At 44.2% G+C, this 18,218-nt stretch overlaps 1 protein-coding gene across 4 annotated transcripts in view; it reads right to left on the bottom strand.

The window, feature by feature from the left end:
• Positions 1–18,218, bottom strand: part of PDE6A (phosphodiesterase 6A) — a 56,472-nt gene that overhangs the window by 5,915 nt on the left and 32,339 nt on the right. For all 4 annotated transcript variants that reach the window (XM_072950104.1, XM_072950105.1, XM_072950103.1 and 1 more), the window contains 7 exons: positions 17,086–17,151; positions 16,720–16,866; positions 15,648–15,755; positions 13,847–13,956; positions 12,183–12,270; positions 11,888–11,988; positions 11,385–11,492 (listed from right to left, as the gene is read on the bottom strand). In XM_072950104.1, coding sequence (XP_072806205.1) covers positions 11,385–11,492; positions 11,888–11,988; positions 12,183–12,270; positions 13,847–13,956; positions 15,648–15,755; positions 16,720–16,866; positions 17,086–17,151 — 728 coding nt within the window. The remainder of the gene's footprint in view (positions 1–11,384; positions 11,493–11,887; positions 11,989–12,182; positions 12,271–13,846; positions 13,957–15,647; positions 15,756–16,719; positions 16,867–17,085; positions 17,152–18,218) is intronic.

Here is an 18,218-nt window from a genome sequence, read left to right as displayed (position 1 = left end):
GATAAAGTAAACTCTCAAAAACTCATAGAATTCTTTCAGTAAATAAGCTTTTGGGAATGCCTACATCTCTTAGAAACACCTTTACACTGTGTAATAACTTCAGAACACATGCCTGATGCTTAATGTTAAGTGTTGCAGACGTGATATGATTACAGTCAAACAGATGAAGCCGATGAATGCTTGGCCGTGTATACAGGAGTCACTGGCTCCCTGTTACCTGGAGTGTCTGCACTTTAAGTCTGCAGGTGTGGCTTCAGGAGAGCACTGGATGTTTACCTTCCTCGGCTGCAGAGTTCTCGTGAAAATCACTCCCAGCAGTGAGGGAAACACCTAAGTGTTGTAGAGATTTTGTGTGTGTGTGCCTGGGACGTGGGTCAGGGGAGGATGACCGGGCACCAGAAAAGCCAATTCAAAGCCTCGTGCCCTAAAGACAAGGCATTGTATCCACTTCAGCACCATCCCATTCAGTGCCCTGAGGCCAAGATGCCATGCTGGGCGTGAGGTATCCAGAGGGGCCCACAAGGAGCTCATAGTCACTTAAGGAGCAAAAAAACACCTGTCACTGCAGTCGGCTTAGTGGGATGACAGAAAGAAGTACAAAGTGCAATGGAAAAAAAAAATCCAAATGGGAGAGGAACTAGCTCAGTGCAGGGGGCTTCCAAGAGGTGACAGTGGGGTAGGGCCCTGGGGTAGGGGGGGCAGGGAGCTCTCCAGGAGGAGGGAGAAGAACGGGTATCGTGGGCAGAGATGCAGTGGAGAGTTCCTGGGGTTGCCACAGGGCAGAGAGTGGCCGTCCAGCAGGTGACCACAGGGACCATTCATCTACCCATCCTTGTATACGAATGTGTGCCAGACGCCAGGCAGGGACTGGTTCACAGCGTCCCTGCTCTCAGGGACCTTGCAGATGTGTTGGAGAGTCACACATCTATCACACAAATAAGTGTAAGTGTGTAAAGAAACAACTGCTCTGAAGGAAAGCAGTTCTATTTTAGGTGATAAGGTAACAGGAGAAACTGACCTAGGCCTGGGGGGGTCAGGGAAGTGGCCCTGGAGCTGACATCTGTGGGAAGTACAGCAGAGCACTGGTGACAAAGGGCGTGGCGAGGCACATTCCAGGCAGAGAGAACATGTACTGCAAAGGCCCCGCTGGAAGGAAGCCGGCACAGTCAAAGAGCTGCGAGGTAGGAGGAGGTCAGGGAGCAGATGAGAAAGGGGGTGAGAGGGGACCTAAGAGATGAGCAGCGCGGGCCCACGGAGCTCAGGCTGGGATGAGGGGCATCTTTACACTAAGAGCGAAAGGAAAAGCCACTGAAGAGTATGAGCAGGGAGAAGGGGTCACATTTGCATCTTACAAAAATCACTATGGCTTCAGTATGGAGGGGACAGGGAAGCCAGCCAGGAGCCCAGTGAGGAAGCCACTCAGGATCCATACAAGAGATGGAGGTGGCAGTAAAAAGAAGTGTCCAGATACACAAGGCACTTTTTAATGAAGTGAAATTTACTTTTAAGTAGTGAAAGCAGCAGGGCTTGGGGATAGGTGAGACACGCAAAGTGAGGAAGAGAGAAGTGTCAGGATGAAGGAGAGGAAAGGACAACGTGGCTATTACACAGAAGAGAGCAAAAGTAAGTCATGACAACCTTGTACGCTGAGAAATTTGAACCTCCTCCTCCAGATCGGTGAGAGTCATCAAGAGGACAGAGCGGAGTTAAATGGGAGAACAGTGTACGTTTCTCTACAAGGATTTGGAATCAGACAGAGCAATTAGAGCCTCACTCTTCTTACTTGATGTGTCCAGGACAAGTGACTTCATGTCTTTGAGACTCTCCCTGTTCGTTTGTGAAATGAGATAATCATATTAGGTTGGGTCATATGAAATTCTGATTTTGTGTGTCAAAAACAGTCGAAAGTCAGCAGTTTCTTACGATTCAGTGTAATATACCTGTCCTAGGAGATTCTGTGGGTGTCCCCATTTTCCTCATCATCACCCATATCACATTAACCACCAGGACGAGCTCCTGTTCACCTTGGCCAAAGCAAATGTCTCTTCAGCCCAGCTGGGATGCTTAGTGGGGCTTCTCCCTGAACCTTGGCTGACCCCTGGCTGACCCCTGAAAGCATCCCATCCACCCTCAACAGACATTCAGACTCTCCCTGGAATTACCCTGGCCTGGAGGATGTAGCCTGCAGGGAAAGTTGACAGGAACCTGAGCAGGTTATGGGTGTGCGAAAGAGGGGTGGGATGACTTGGGTTCCAGTCCTTGATGCCCCACAAATGCCCGTATGAAACTACATAAGTCACTCCGTCTCTCTGGGCCTCATTTTCCTCATTTGTAAAACACTAGACCAGGAGCTGGCAAACTTTTTCTGCAAAGGGCCAAATAGTAAGTAGTTTAGGTTTTGCAGAGTGCACGCAATTACTCAACACCATCAACATGCTGTGAAGCAGCTGTAGATAAGAAAAGGCAGAGTCACTTGGCTCCCGGAGCCGGCCAGCAGAAAGGCAGGTGAGCTCTGAGCTCGTGGCCTGAGGCTTGAGTGTGGGCTGGACGCTGTTTGCTCTCCAAGCGCATACTTGTGGAGTGCTTTCTGAATGCCAGGATTTAGAAGTTGCAGCGCTGCCCTGGAGGCATTTACCAACCACATTGTTGGGGGTTTGTGAGTTTTGGTTTGCGTGTTGGTTTTCATACTTCCCTCCAGCCCTTCCCAAAGCTCCATTCTCTTGAACTTAGTGAGGGCTTAACATCAGGTGGCACCTGAGGTTGGAGCCAACATGAGTTCTTTCGGTTTAAAGTGGCAGTTGAACGCAGCTGCAAGAGGAGAGTGAATTAGGATTTTCAGTGTCTTGGCCACTAACTCATTATGTGCAGACATGTATTAGAAGAATGTATTTAGCACAGTAGTTGCTTTCTGGATTCAGTGGCAAACAATGTTTCTAAATTCTTAACAGTCATTCCTGAATGAATGAATAGATGGAAGGATAGATGGGGGAGGAGAGGATAAGCTGCTTGATTTAAAAAAAAAAAAAAGACAAGGTCACTTATCTCTTAGGCAGTGCCCAGGGTTCGAGCTACTTTAGGGGCCCATGAAAATATTTAAATTTAAATTTCTTCTTTAAAAAAACAATAATAATGCCTATATGAATAATGAACCAGTTCAGCCTGGATTCTATTTGTCTTTATACCAACACAGTCATAAAATATGATTTTTATTTATGAATTTATTTAAATGGAGGAAGAAGCCCCAAAGGCAAAAGTGCCCATGGCCCACAAAGGTCACAAAGTGGCCCTCTGTCAAAGAATATAATTTTGTTTGTGGGTTCTAAACTTTGAATTTTTTATAATTTTTTTTTGTCAGGAAATATTGTTCTTTTGATTTTTTTCCCCCAACCATTGAAAATTGTAATTGCTGTTCTTAGCTCATGAGCTGTACAAAAGCAGGTAGCAGGCCTCACACTGCAGCACTCGAGGATCTCCATGCCCTTCCAGTGCCTGGTTTGGTCAGGCTACATCAGGGGTGAAACCCAGAATTAAGGGCAGATATGAAGGGTTTAATGAGGAATGGAAGTCACACCCTGACTCTAGAGGCACTTAAACACCTTGCAGTGAACACACAAAAGTGGGCTCAAGAGACAGCAATATAGGATACGAGCAAACATCAACTGGCTTAAGATGCGCCAAGGGTTGAGGTGTGGATCTCAAATAAGGGGGAACTCGCTCACATCAGCCCTCCAAGTTAATCAGAGCACAGAGGGTGAGTGTTGGGTTTTTCCCTCACAACAGCCAACTGTGACACCAACTGGGTGTTCTCTGGTTCAATTCAGTTCATTTCAGTTCTGACACTAGCATCAGACTTCACAGATCTGAGGGCTCAGTCTCACAAGGCTGCCCTCGCCTAGAAGTCAGTTGCAAGTACTACGTCCCCAGCTTACTCACACTTCTGTCTGACTTGGCTACAAAGTCAGGGGATTCCCGTGGTCTCCAGGTTCAAAAATTTGCTAGGACCATCTCATAAAACTGAGGAAAACTCTTCTTATGTTTCCCAATTTATTATACAGGATGCAACTCAGGAATAGCCAATCGCAAAGGATGCATAGGGGAAGGTATGGGGTGGGGGTGCCTATGGGGCGTCCGTGGCCTTTTCAACATGTCGCCTCTCAGCACCTCCATGTGTTCATTAACCCAGTAGCTCTCTGAACTCTGTTGCTTAGAGGTTTGTATGGAGGTTTTACCACATAAGGATAGCTTATTAAATCACTGACCGCTGGTGACTAATTCAATCTGCAGCCCTCTCCTCTCCCCAGAGGCCGGGGTTGGGACTGAAAGTTCTAAGCTTCTAATCAAGGCTTCATATCTCTGGTGACCAGCCCTTATCCTGAAGCCATCTAAGGTCTCACCAAGAGTTGCTTCATTAGAACAAAAGACACTTTCTATCAAGCCTGTGACTATCACTATCCAGGGTTGTAGAATCTGGAACTGGGGACAAAAACTAAACACGTGTGTCTTCTGATACCACAGGAAGAATCTAACACCACACCGGCTGTGAACAACGCTGCACCCCGCTCCACGTGTCCCCACTCAGCCCCTGTGACAATCCATGAGGTAAGTACTACCATTACCCTCTTAGAGCAAATGAGGAAACTGAGGTCCAGAGAGGTGAGGTAACCTGCTCAAGGTCACACCACCAAAAAGTGAGAGAACTGAGACTTGAACCCAGACTGTCTGGGGCCGAAGCCCCAAGTATGTAACAGCTACATTCTACCTAGGTATGAGGCGGTTCTAATTATGTCTAATCACCTAAACAATGGACCAATTCCAAGATTGCTTTATAGTAGTAGTTTCCAATTTTCAGCAATTTTTGTTCCCCGAGGATATTTGGCAATGTCTGGAGATACTTTTGATTGTCACAGCTGGGGAGGAGAAGCTGCTACTGGCACCTGGGAAGTGGAGACCAAGGATGCTGTCAAACATCCTACGATGCACAGAACAGCCCCCGCAACAGAGTTATTGTTTCTAAATGTCAATAGTGTTAAGGTTGAGAAAGTCTGCTTTATGGGTCTTCCAACACTTTTCATTGGGTGCCTACCTAAAGAATTTTGAAAAATGCTTACCTTCTTGTACATTTTTAAGTTGACATCTTGACTATTGAAATGGTTACATCATTCTCTAAATATAAAGGAATCTAAATAGCATAACATTTTCATATCAGCCATCAGTCCATCACCCATTTAAAAACACATGAACAAGCTTTTCTTTAAGAGACTGAAATTTTAAAGACGTAAACAAAAGACTGGAAACCATAAAACTCCTAGAGGAAAACAGACAGGACACCCTTTGACAGAAATTGAAGCAATATATTTTTGATCGGTCTCCTAAAACAAAGGAACTAAAAGCAAACATGAACAAATGGGACCTAATTAAACTTAAAAGTTTTTAACAGCAAAGGAAACCAGTCAACAAAGCAAAAAGACAACCTACTGAATGAGAGAAAATATTTGCAAATGATATAGCCAATAAGGGGTTAATATCCAACATATATAAACAGCTCAATCAACTCAACATCAAAAAGAGAAACACGCCAATTACAAAATGGGCAGAAGAACTGAATTGACATTTTTCCAAAGAGGAAATGCAGATGGCCAACAGGCACGTGAATAGATGCTCAACATTGCTAATCATCAGGGAAATGCAAGTCAAAACCACAGTGAGATATCAGCTCACATCTATCCAAAAGAACACAAATAACCAACGTTGGTGAGGATACGGAGAAGGGGAACTCTCCTGCCCAGTTGGTGGGAATGTAAATTGGTGCAGTCACTGTGGAAGACAGGATGGAGGTTCCTCAAAAACCGAAAACAAACAAACAAACAAAAAAGACTACCCTATGACTCAACAATTCCGTTCCTGGGTATATATCCCAAAAAACCAAAAACACTGATTTGAAAAGATACATGCACCCCTTTGTTCATAGCAGCCTTATTTGTAATTGCCAAGATACGGAAACAATCTAAGTGTCCATCAACAGATGAATGGATAAAGAAGGTGTGGTTATACATATACAATGGAATACTATTCAGCCGTAAGAAGAATGAAATATTTCCATTTGCAACAATGTGGACAGATGTGGAGGGTACTGTGCTAAGTGAAATAAGCCAGACAGAGAAAGACAGATACTGTATGATATCATTTATATATGGAATCTGAAAAAAAAAAAACAAAACTGGTGAATATTAAAAAAGAAGCAAGCTCACAGATATGGAGAATAAACTAGAGAGATAGTGATTACCAGTGGGGGGAGGGAAGAGGAAAGGGACAATATAGGGGTAAGGGATTAAGAGGTACAAACTATTAGGTATAAAATAAGCTACAAAGATATAATCTACAACATAGAGACTATAGCCAGCATTTTATAACAATAAATGGAGTATAACCTTTAAAAATTGTGAATCATCATATTGTGCACCTGTAACTTACATAAAATTGTACATAACTATACTTCAATAAAAAGTAATAAATGGAAAAAAATGTTTAAAAGAGTCTGGAATTTTGCATGCTTCCTTTTCTCCGTAAAATTGTATTTCCGCTCGACTTCCACAACAGATTTTATCCTGTTTATATATGTGTGTGTGTGTATGTGTGTATGCATATGTATATCTATATATATCAATGAAAGACATTCAAATATATATATATATGAAATGTCTTTCATTGATCAGCCCTTCATACTTATTTGTTACCAAATATGCCCATTAATTGAAATTATATAACTAAAGATTTTTGCCTTTGACCACAGGTCTTCAAGTGGTAAAAACTTTTCTTTTGGATTAAGTTATTATTGTTATATGATTAACCAATACAACAAAATATATGATCTATTTTTATAAGTAATTATCAAACACTCAAATATTTTTGGAAATGCATCTATTAATGAGATAGAATGGGGCTGTAAAATTAATGAATGAATATTTTTATTGCAAGAATGAGTTAGAATTTAACATCTGTTTCAGGCCAATTTTTTATTTTTATAGATGCAAGTAATTAGAAACCTTGGGAATGGAAGGAGTTCTGTCAGAATGTCACTCCAGTCTTTCAAGTCTTCCAAATTAACTGTTAAAAATTATACTGTGGTCATTATTCTGAATAATCTATCAGCTGACGATTAGATTCTCCTTCAATTTTGTTTAAAGCAAACGTTAGACTCATTCACTTCCTCAGTTTCTGGGAAGACTGCCATAAAAGATTTGACCAAGAGTTTTCATGTGACTATTAATTGCACCCCTGACACTTTCTCTCCGGCACTTTGGTTAACCCAAGATACTCAGAATCGCTTAGGTCAATTAAAACACTATTCATTTTAATATATCTTCCAGTGTTATATTTTTTATAAAGTGCTTTCATCATATAACAAGTTTTAACCATGTTTTCATCAAAACTTTGAAGCCACAGATTTGACTCATTTAATTTATGGAAATGTTTGCCATGTAACATAATTGGAAATGCCAATCTTTTATTCTCAGCTAAAGCAGGCGAATCAGACTTGTTTCTGTCAGAAAGAATCCAATTTTATTTTTCAATTCATATAAGCAGGTTAGAATGCATCTTGATGACACCGATCTTATTTTTTATTCTTAATTCTAAGAAAGGGAGAGGTAGATGGATAGGGATGTATGTAGACTAGACAGACAGAGAGATGGATGAAATCAGGAATTCAATCCTAATTAATGCACCTTGGCCCTGGTATCAGGGAGCAATCCCTGGACAGTGGTGCATTCTCCAAAGGAAGGAGGGTGTTCAGTGAGAAATGCCTTAGCTCCTGCTACCCCACTGTACAATCCAGGGCAAAATTCTCTGCTTCTGATGCCTTGTTTTGCTTTCAACTATTTCTCTATCTCTGTCTCTATATCTACATCTCTATAGTTCAGGGAAGGCCCAAAGCCCTCCTTTGGGCTTATAATGCCATGATTAAAAGAAGCTTTGAGGACAGTATTTCAGATTGTCCCTGATTGATGCCCCAGAGGTCTCTGTACCATAGGCTTCAAGAAGGGGCGAGTGTTTGCTTTTATTTTATAACATGAGAGAGAAGTGAGGAACTGACCGTGGCTCACCGACTGTGCTTTCCCAGGAAGATAATGTGAAAAGAGAGAACACCAGTTCCCTTGAGGCCCTCCAAGCCCATATTTGTTTTGGAAAGTTTAGGGCTGGGGTGTGGCGGTGGGAGGGGCATATTGTTCAGTCTGAAGACTTCCACGCTAAGACTACCTTGGCTTTTACAATGATGAAAGAAATCCTGCTTCTGGCTTTTTTAGGGGGGTGGGGGTGGAGCGGAATCCTTCATATGATTTCTTCGTAAAGTCTGTATGATATTGCGCTGTATGAAAGGACCATCGTGTATTTAACCCAGTCCCCCATGATGGTTATTTTACATTTTTTTTCAATCTTATTCATGATTACAAATAATGCTGCAATGAGTCACTCTGTACATACTCTTTGGAGCACATATGGGTAGAAGTTCAGAGGGTAAATCCTAGATGTGGGATTGCTAGGTCAAAGAGTACAGGCATTTACGCTTTTGATGGGCAGAGGGCACTGCTATATCAGAAGCATGAACACCCGTGCTCTCTGACCCAGCACTCCCACCTCTAGGCTTTACTGGCTAATGCTGCACCTGTTTACACTCCCACCGCAGGGACTAGGGCTGCCTGTTGTCCCTCCCTCTGCCCAGCACCTCGTGTTAGCAAGATCTTTGCCAACAGGAAGGGTGAACAGTTATATCTCCAGGTAGCTTTGTTTTGCACTCCTCTCACTGTGGGTAAGTCCGTCATCTTTTCGTATGTTTACACCTCAGTGTAATTCCTTTTCTGGGAAATGTCTGTTGATGCCTTTTGCTCGTTTTTCTGTGGGATTATAGTCTTTTTCTTGAATTGGATTAACACTACTAAGGAAATTAGCTCTTTTTCTGTCTGAAGGGTTGCACAAATTTTCTCAGTTCATCGCTTGCATTCTGATTTCAGCTATGCCTTCTTGTGTGTGTTGTGTAGAAATCTCTAATTTTTATGTAGTCAGATTTACCAACCTATGGCTTTTGAATTTTATGTCACACTTAGAAAAACTCACTCTAAAATTATTCTTTTTGATTCTCCCATGCTTTCTCTCTCTCTCTTTTTTTTGTCTGTTTTCTCAATATTTTAAAATCCTTGATTCATCTGGAATTTATTTTTCCTGTAGGAGGCAGACAGGAATCTGCTGTGACCACCTGCGGCAGAATATGATATCCATTTGGTCTTTATCCCTGGTCCTCGCATAGAGCTCCTAAAACCCTTGGAGATTCCCACATGATGGGGGTGTCTTATCCTTCCCATGGTGCCCCCTTGGGGTTTATGCTAATGAGGTGACTTAGGGTAGGGTCCCTAGATGGGTTCAGGTAGGGCTGGTCACCAGAAAGATCAAGTGAAGAGAGGGATGGAACTTCCAGCTCTGTTGGCTGGCCTCTGAGAAAGGGGTCGGGGGAACTGCAGATTAAGCTCTATCAAAATTCTTGAACAATGAGATTTCACAAGTTTCAGGGTTGGTGAATACACCCCAGTTCCATGGGGACGGAAACTCCTACACTCAGGACTCTTCTCTCCTCACCCTCTCTTCGTCTGGCTGTTCTTCTGTGTTCTTTATAATGTCCCTTATAATAAGCTGGTAAACTCAAGTAAACGTTTCTCTAGTTCTGTGAGTCACTCTAACAAATTAATCAGACCCAAGGAGGGGGTCATGAGAACCTCCAGTGTACAGCTGGTCAGTCAGAAGCACAGGCAAACTGGACTTGCCGCTGGCGTCTAAAATAAAGTCAGTCTTGTGGGACTGAGCTCTCAGTCTAGTCCAGCCCTGATGCCATCTCCAGATAGATATTGTTAGTAGAGAGTTAAATTTCTAGGACGCCCAGTCAGTGTCTGCTGTGAACTGGAGAACTGCTTGGTGGTGTTGGAAAAAACCCATCAGACCACCTCATGACGAGACCCCAACACCATTTATGAAGTTAGCCCTTCCTCCACTGGCATCAAACCCATTTCAGCACAGGCACAGTCTTTTGAGTCTGTCCACTGACCTGTCCTCCTCATGCCTAGGACTCCACTGCCTTTAGTTCTGCTGGTCCCTATGATTTCTCTTCTCTTTCAAATTTTCTGGCTATTTCTACACACTTACTTCTCATAAGAATTTTGCAATTGGCTCCCTAATTCTCCCCGAAATAAAATAGATATTTTCCCTGGAATAGCTCTAAAATGAATAACTGAACAGGGAGAATAAGACACTCTTGTAATACTAAGTCCCCTGTCTGAGAACAGGCTGTTCTCTCTACTCCTTTGGTTCCACTGCTGCACAATTTTGAAATGCCCAGCAAGGAGCTGCTGGTCCGCCCGGGAGCAGCTGCAGCCAGAGTGTGCCTCCTTGTTCAGCGGGAGCAAGCCACACTGCTCCCCAGGGTGGGGGGGGGGGACCTCTGGGGAGGCCTGGTTAGACAACTTCAAAGCTGAAGGAAGGACAACCGGCCACTTGGCCCATCTTCCCTGAGCCTGTCCAGGCAGCCGCCCCTTCTCTGTTTCAGAGACTTGCAACATTTGCGACTTAATTAAACCTCATCTCCACAGACACATCTGGGGTTAAAAAAACAACACTTCTTCGGAAACTGAGTCAGGCCTTGTCTCCTTTGACATCAACACCCAGGACCCATCCACCATAGGGGAGCCAGCGGACAAATTGGCTCGGACCACATATTCAAGGAAGGCCTCAAATGTACACTCTTCACCCATCATCAATTCAGGTGACGCATGGAAGCACACTGAGACAACTAAAAGAAGATATTCACTAGAAAACTTAAAGTTGAGTCCCATTACCAGACCTCATGCCAGCAAGGCCTTATAAATGTCAAATGTCACACAAATCATGTAACCAACTTATGAATAGCATGGCTGTACTGCAGGCCATTGCCATGTATAAAGGAACACGAAAAAAAATTAAGCCTATATATTTTGAGTGACGCTTAGCTGTCACTCAAACTGTAATTGGTATAATGCTCAAGTTTTATCCAAAACTTTAAAGTTATATCACTTTACCACCTAAATTCTTAATTTTAGGAGAGAGATACCTCAAACAGTGTAGTTTTTGCCTACAAAGAAGTAAAACAGTAGTCAACTGTCTTGCATTTTGTGCTAAAATAAAGATTAAACATATAATTTCTGCAATTCTTTTTTGGCATAACTTCATTATTTCCTATGTCGGAAACCTCCCAAGTGGAAAGTGTCCCAGGGCCCTCTGGAAGGCAGCGAGGCCTGTCAGTGCAGCATCTTGCTTTATGACCACAGGATTAAGAGGATCAGGGTTTAAGCCCTGTGTCAACTTACATAACGATTTCCTTCCGTGTCTGCTCCAGCATCATGTACTGTGTCCACTCCTGCTGAGTCTCATATGTTTTAGACTGATCCACGATCTTTTGGAACATTGTCCTCTTCCTAAAAAACACACCAGTTTGTTAAAGGAGCACATCTTTGAATAAGGCGACACCTGGCCTTCTAATGCTGGCTGTTTTAAACAGAGGCTTATTAAAACAATGTAATTAACAAAACAAGGTTAAAAAAAACCCAAGGCCTGGGAGTGAAGACCTAGCTTCTAACCCAGACTCTACCACGAATTTGTTGTGTGATTGTAGCAAATCTTCCCCCTGGATCTTAGATTCCCCACGTGTGCAAGAGGTAGGCATCTCCACCTCACAGAGTTGCAGTGAGACTTGATGTGTCTGTAGGACAAAGGTGGTGCCTGGCACACAGTGCATACTAAATCAACTAGAACTACGGTGTTTGTTATCATTAGAATTATCGTTATTCTTAAAACGAGAAGAAACACCAACTTGAAATACAAAGCGAGGTCTGTAGCAATGATCGCGATATCCATCATGTGGATTGCATGCTCGTGCTGCCTGCGATTGAGGTTTTGAAAGATATTCAGGTTCTAAAAAAAAAAAAAAACAAAAACCCACAGGAGGGATGTGAGAAGTAATGCTGGCAGTAAAGTCACCCAACTACCGAAGGCTACCCCACGCGATGGGAAGGGCGGCCCAGGCCAAGGCCTGGCCGCATGCGGGCTTCTTGCGAGAGGAGGGCCCTGCGCAGGCCCCACACCAGTGCAGAGGACCCTCACCCTACCTCATCTCTCAGCAGTGTTTTGCCAAACTCCAAGTGGTGTCTTTCCAAGATGGAGGACCCATGGAGCTTGGCCAGTGGGTTCTGAGATCTGAACGCAAGAGAAAGAGAGAGACACAGAGAGAGAAAGAATCAACTTGGAATGGCTGAGATGACGGTTAAAGACATCATACAGTCCTTTCACCTCCGAATTCTGCAAGCAGAGAGGCTGAAGTCCAGGAATAAGAGAGAACTTGTCACTCAGTGAGACAGTGGGAAATAGGACTAGATGTCAGGGGCTTTGGCCCTGAGGCTTTAGCTTTCTCTAGGACTGATTCTGGGCCTCTTTGCAGTCATGGGCTCCCTAGAAAGCCTGTTGAATAGAATGGACCCTTATCCCCAGAAAAAGACTCAAACACACACACACAGCGCCACATGCAGTTTTAGAGATTTACGCATCCATCCCTGTAGCCATCCATGGGTGGGCCAAACTTTGAAGCTCACCAAGCCCCAGGTCCTCTATACCTGAGTCTTAGGGGAGGCCAGTGAATTCCCACAAGCAGTACATTTATTCATGTCTTTATTTGGTAAATATTTTTTGAGCATTTATTATGTGCCAAGCACAGAGATCAGAACTTAGTTTCCCATGGGGTAAAATGTAAGCACAGTCTACTTCAGAGCAGCAGGCAAGAAAGGAGAAGAACTCAGAAAGGATGTTCTAGGGCTTGTTAATGACTTATAGTCAGTTGGCCCCGGGCAGAGCCTCAGTTCCTCACTTATAATACAGGGATAACACTTGTCCCTGCTCTGCCAAGGCCCCAAGGTGGTCATGAGGGTCCACTGAGACTATGGTTCAAGGACTCTGCTTCCGAGGCTGTCTGGAATATCAGTTCTGTGAAGCCAGCGACCGAGTCTGGGTTGCTCACCAGGGTACCTCTTTTGCCCAGCCTAGGGCCTACCACACGGATATTAGGAGCATTATACACACAAGGTGAATAAATGAACCATTATCAGTTACAAGTATCTTGGCTTAAATTAATTCAACAGGCAGGAAGGGAAGGAGCAGAGTGAGAGAATATAATATATTAGTTTCCTGTTGCTGCCATAACAACTTACCAGGGGCTTTATGGCTTAAAACAGTAAAGATTTATTATCTTACAGCTCTGGAGTCCAGGCATCTAAAATGTGTCTGCAGAGCTGCCTTCCTTCTGGAGGCTCTAGGGGAGAATCTGTGTCCTTGCCTTTTCTAACTTCCAGAGGCCCCCTATATTCCTTGGCTTGTGGCCGATCCTCCTCCACCTTCAAAGCCAACAGTTTAACATCTTGTATCTTCTCAGATGTCCCACCTCCTTCTTATAAGGACCCTTCTGACTGTGGGGCCCACTCAGACAACCCAAGATAATTCCAGTCCAAGATTTCTCAGGATCCTCAACTTAATCACATCTGCAAGGTTTCTCCTGAAAGTCAGGCAGCATATTCCCAGTCTCCAGGCATTGGGATGTGGACATATGTGAACATCATTATTCTAGCACAGGTTTACACCCAGATCCAAAGGGCAGGAGGAAGCGGGAAGCTGTGGGCAGCAGGACTTCCCCTTGGCCAGTGGGTCTGTCTGAGGGTCATTCAGCTCTGGGTAGTAAATCCCGGGAGCAGGAGGCAGAGAGGAGGGCCAGTAAGGGGCGACTCACTTCATCTGGTAGAGGTTGTTGGTACCTCTGTGGTCAATGTCATGGCAGAAGGCAGCCGTGACCATGGCCAAGGCCTCCAGGTCCGTGAAGTATCGCTTCAGCTTTCCAGTCTAGAAAGGCGATCAGAGATGCCACTCAGTCCTTTCTTGGGAGAGTTGGAAGCAGGGCTGACAGGGCAGGCGTGAGGGAGATAGCCTGGAGCTTGGAAATATAGGTCTGATCTTGGCTGTACACCTGGAGCCACAGGGTGACCACATGTTTGCTGGGACTGAGGGATTTTTCTGGGATGAGACTTTCTGTGCTGGAAAGGGACAGTCCCAAGCCAACAAGGATGGTCGGTCACCTTACTGTCGAGTGACCTTAGCTGTTCCCATCTCTTGCTGGGCTTCAGTATCTCAATCTGCACACTAAAGGTAGAGGGCATTGGACTAGATGATTGTTGAGAAACTTGTAGCCCTTGGGTTTTAGGATTTAGAGGATTTGTGAACATGGCCAGACTGGTAAAACAAACTTTCCAAACCTGGTCTACTGGTTTAAGCACAGACCAGAAGAATGTTTCGGTGAGCCTCCTTCAAATACTTAACTCCTTGTTTACGCTCGGTATTGAAGTAAAGGGCGGAAAGAGCCCTGGGGAGGTGATGCAGACAGACTCTGTGACTCTATGAAATAAATCAAGTCTAAGCGGTGTGTTTTTCACTTTCAGTGGCAGCTTGGCCAGAATTCCTGCCTCTAGGCTGTAGTGGTCTGACCTGACCAATCCAGCCAAGGAATGAGCATGAGGAGGCTAGGTCAGGGCAGAGGTTTGCGTCAAACGTGGTTGGGAAAACCCTTTTAAGTGAAGTGTAAGAACTCCAAACCCTCTGAGTCAAAAGGCCTGACACATATACACAAAGGCTATGTCCATTCAAGGAGACCGTGGCCCTGTTTATAAGTGAAAGATCAAAAACAACCCGCTGTCCAACAATAGGGGGCTGAGTAAAGAAATGACGGTATGTGTTTAAACAACACAGAATAGAATGAGGCCATACAGTGAGATCATGGGTAAGCCTTGAAAACATTATGCTAAGTGAAAAAAGTCACAGAAGGGCAAATACTCTATGAGTCTACTTATGTGAGGTATCTAAGTAATCGGATTCACAGAGACTGAAAAAAGAATGATGATCACCGGGGCTGCGGTCAGGGGAAATGGAGAGTTGCATAATGTTGCTGTTTAATGGGGACAGGGTGTCTGTGGGGGAAGATGAAAAAGTTCTAGAGGTGGTGACTAGTGATGGCTGCACAGCACTGCAAACATACTTAGCGCCACTACACTGTACACCTATGAATGGTTAAAATGGTCAGTTTTAGGTTATGGATATTAAACCCAAATAAAATGTGTATGTAAAGAATGCGATTAATAGTTATATGTTTTCAAATTTTAAAAAAAAGCATATTACATACTATTATTTAATTGATTATAAACAAAATAAATGGTGTGTGTGTGTGTGTGTGTTTGAATAATTACATTTCGATGTTTCTAGAAGGAAATTTGGAAGGAGTTGCACCGCCGCCGTGGTTTTCTCCAAACATTGGACTGAGGGTTGAAGTAGAATGCAACTTTCTTCCACTTTTTATTTTATATACTTCTCCCTTCTTGGAATTCATGTATGCAAAGCGTGGGCTCCTTTTGCATATTTTATAAAAGCATTAGACAGAAAAAAAAAAAAGCGAATGCCTCTGGTGCCTGGGGAGCTGCACGAGGTGGTCTGGTGCGCGGGGGCCCCCAGCCTCCCGCGGCCCCGCCCCGCCCCCGCCGCCGTACCACCAGCAAGGAGAACATGGTCTGCCCCACGTTGAAGCCGTGCCGCCAGTTGTGGTAGGTGATTCTGCGGTAGCCCTTACTCAGGGAGTACATGAACCGCACCAGGGTCTGTAAACACACGCACATTAGTGAGGCAGCACGCGCGGCACCAGGGTCTCGGGGCCCTGCCTGCCGAGTCCCAGGCGCTCCAACCCGACCCTGGACCAGAAGTGGGAGCTAGGGATAGATGCGGTAAGGCTGTGAGGGCACTTTGCAAACTGCTAGACACGATGACAATGGACGTGATTATGAAACAAGGATAAATGGGAGTTGCTCCACTTACTCCACAAATGAGTTTCATCAGTGATTCCCAAACTGTGCCCCAGAGAGCTACCACCCTGGGAGAAGCTAACAGGAGATGTTCAGGAGGGAAACTGAAGGAGCATTTAAATCAGTGGTTCTCAAACTTGAATGCGAGTCAGAATCATCCTGGGAGGGGCACAGCGGGGTTGAGGGGGGCGTGTTAAAGCAGTTTCTGGCGCATTACAGCTGAGGGTGTGTGTGTGTGTGTGTGTGTGTGTGTATGCACAGCAGCAAGAGACATCTGCATTTCTGATCCATTCTCTGGTGGTGCTGATGTGGTTGGGGCAACACGTTGAGAACTGCAGCTTTAATCAAAGAACTCTGGGAAATTCTGTGCATAATACACCCCCCATCCATCTCCACCTTCTCTATCCCCACCCTCCTAGATTCACAGCACATGGTAAGAAATCTTGCAGGGGAAAAAGTTCTGCTTAAATTGATTTAACCCACATTTCCCACTGTGTTTGACTGTTAGGACCATTTTGTGCATCCCATTTATCTACAGCCTTCAGAACTCGGTGCCTCAGAACCCATCTTGAAAAACACCACAGTTCAGAGGAACCATGTGTCTCTTTTCTGATAAATGACTCATCTGTGCAACATGACTAATGCTTTAAATCCTAAAAGCTGAGGGTACATTCTTTTTAAGGCAGTTTACAGATTGAGTTATAAAAAAAAAAAGCAAGCAAGAAAGAAAAAGGGAAAACAGAGAGGTTTGTTTCGACCTCACCTCCTGAGGAATATGAAATTTATCCACGACTTTGAGCTCATAATACATCTGTATTCCACATTTCACCAGCTCCAGTTCAGTCAGGGGCAAGTCGCTGAAGTGGAATTTATTAATTTCATATCTCTCTGCATCTGGCAGCTCTCCTTGCTGTGTAAGACATGGAGCTGAGTGAGTAGGGCACATGAAAAGTTCCTGGGTCTCCCCCATCTCACCAGCTCTGTCCCTGTCCCGGGTCTGCTGGAGGGACCAGGGCAGAGTAGCAAGGGTCATGATTTCCAGAGATACTCCCCACCCCCACTGCTGCCGTGCATGCTTGGGGCGCGCCCTGCACTCATTACAGGTCAAGACCAGTGCCGCCCAGCTCACCAGGATCTCAGCCAGTTCCTCTTCTTCGCATTCCCACGGCTCCTTCCCATACACCTCTCTGGTTTTCTGCCAGGGCCCAAAATACCAGAGAAAAAAAATTAGTTTACTACATCTAAAGGCTAAATATGTCTCCACTTCTCCATTTCTTTTTTTTCTTCTTCCTCCAATTCTTGCAACAGAGCCACCAACTCAGAGAGGCTGCCATTCAATAATTATTGATGAGCAAATTCAAGGTCATGGGCTTTGGAGCCATGGAGACATACATGCAAATTCGAGCTTTGCCCCTTACTGGCAGTGTTATTTCATGCCTCAGATCCTCCATTTCCTCATCTGTAAAATGAGGGTAATAAAAGTACTGAACTGGTGTATTACATTGGATTGTGCAAAGTCATTTAAAAACATATACAACTAAATTAAATAATGCGTGTAAATCACTTAGAGCAGTGCATGGCCCATAGTAAGCCCTAGAACTAAAAAATGTTGTTGATATTCTTGTTGTTGGTGTTACTGACTAGGGGTCAGGAGGCCTTGCTCATTTTCCTAGCTCTTCCTCTCACTTACTGTGTGACTTGAAGCAAGCGCATTCCCTCTCTGGGCCTATTTCCCCATGTACCAGAGGAGGGGGGAAATCTGAAGGCAATAACGTGTGTCAGATTTCTTGATCTAGAGCCCAGGCTATTAATTTTTAACTGGTTCACTGAGGCTATGCCTCCACAGAGTCTACATATCCATTATTTGGCTAAAATCATGGACTGAGACAAGGAAACCGTGAGCTACGTCATCCAAACTGGATATTTTCTCCTTTGAATTTTTCAGTTATTAGGATCAAAATGATCAGATCTGTTGTGATATCCTCCCAGCTTAAGACATGCCCTCTGAGAACACTGCCTTGTGTTGTTTCAACTTGTATGGTCTATTAGCTAAAGTCATGGGAGCTTAGCTGGGCATCATAGCCAAAGCCATTTGGCTAATTTAATTTACTTCAAAAACCTTGATCTCTTTGAGACCAAAATCCCAGGAATGATGAGTCACTGAGTCTCACAAATCTTTGAAAGCATGTCATCCAATTTCCTACTCCAGGTAGGACTCTTCTCTGTAGCATTCCTTGTATATGATCATCCAGCGTGTGCTTG

This window comes from Vicugna pacos, chromosome 3 (assembly GCF_048564905.1).
Source record: "Vicugna pacos chromosome 3, VicPac4, whole genome shotgun sequence".
Classification (NCBI taxonomy): Eukaryota; Metazoa; Chordata; class Mammalia; order Artiodactyla; family Camelidae; genus Vicugna; species Vicugna pacos.
Note: the sequence above shows the minus strand (reverse complement) of the source record. Positions and strands in the feature narration are given on the sequence as shown.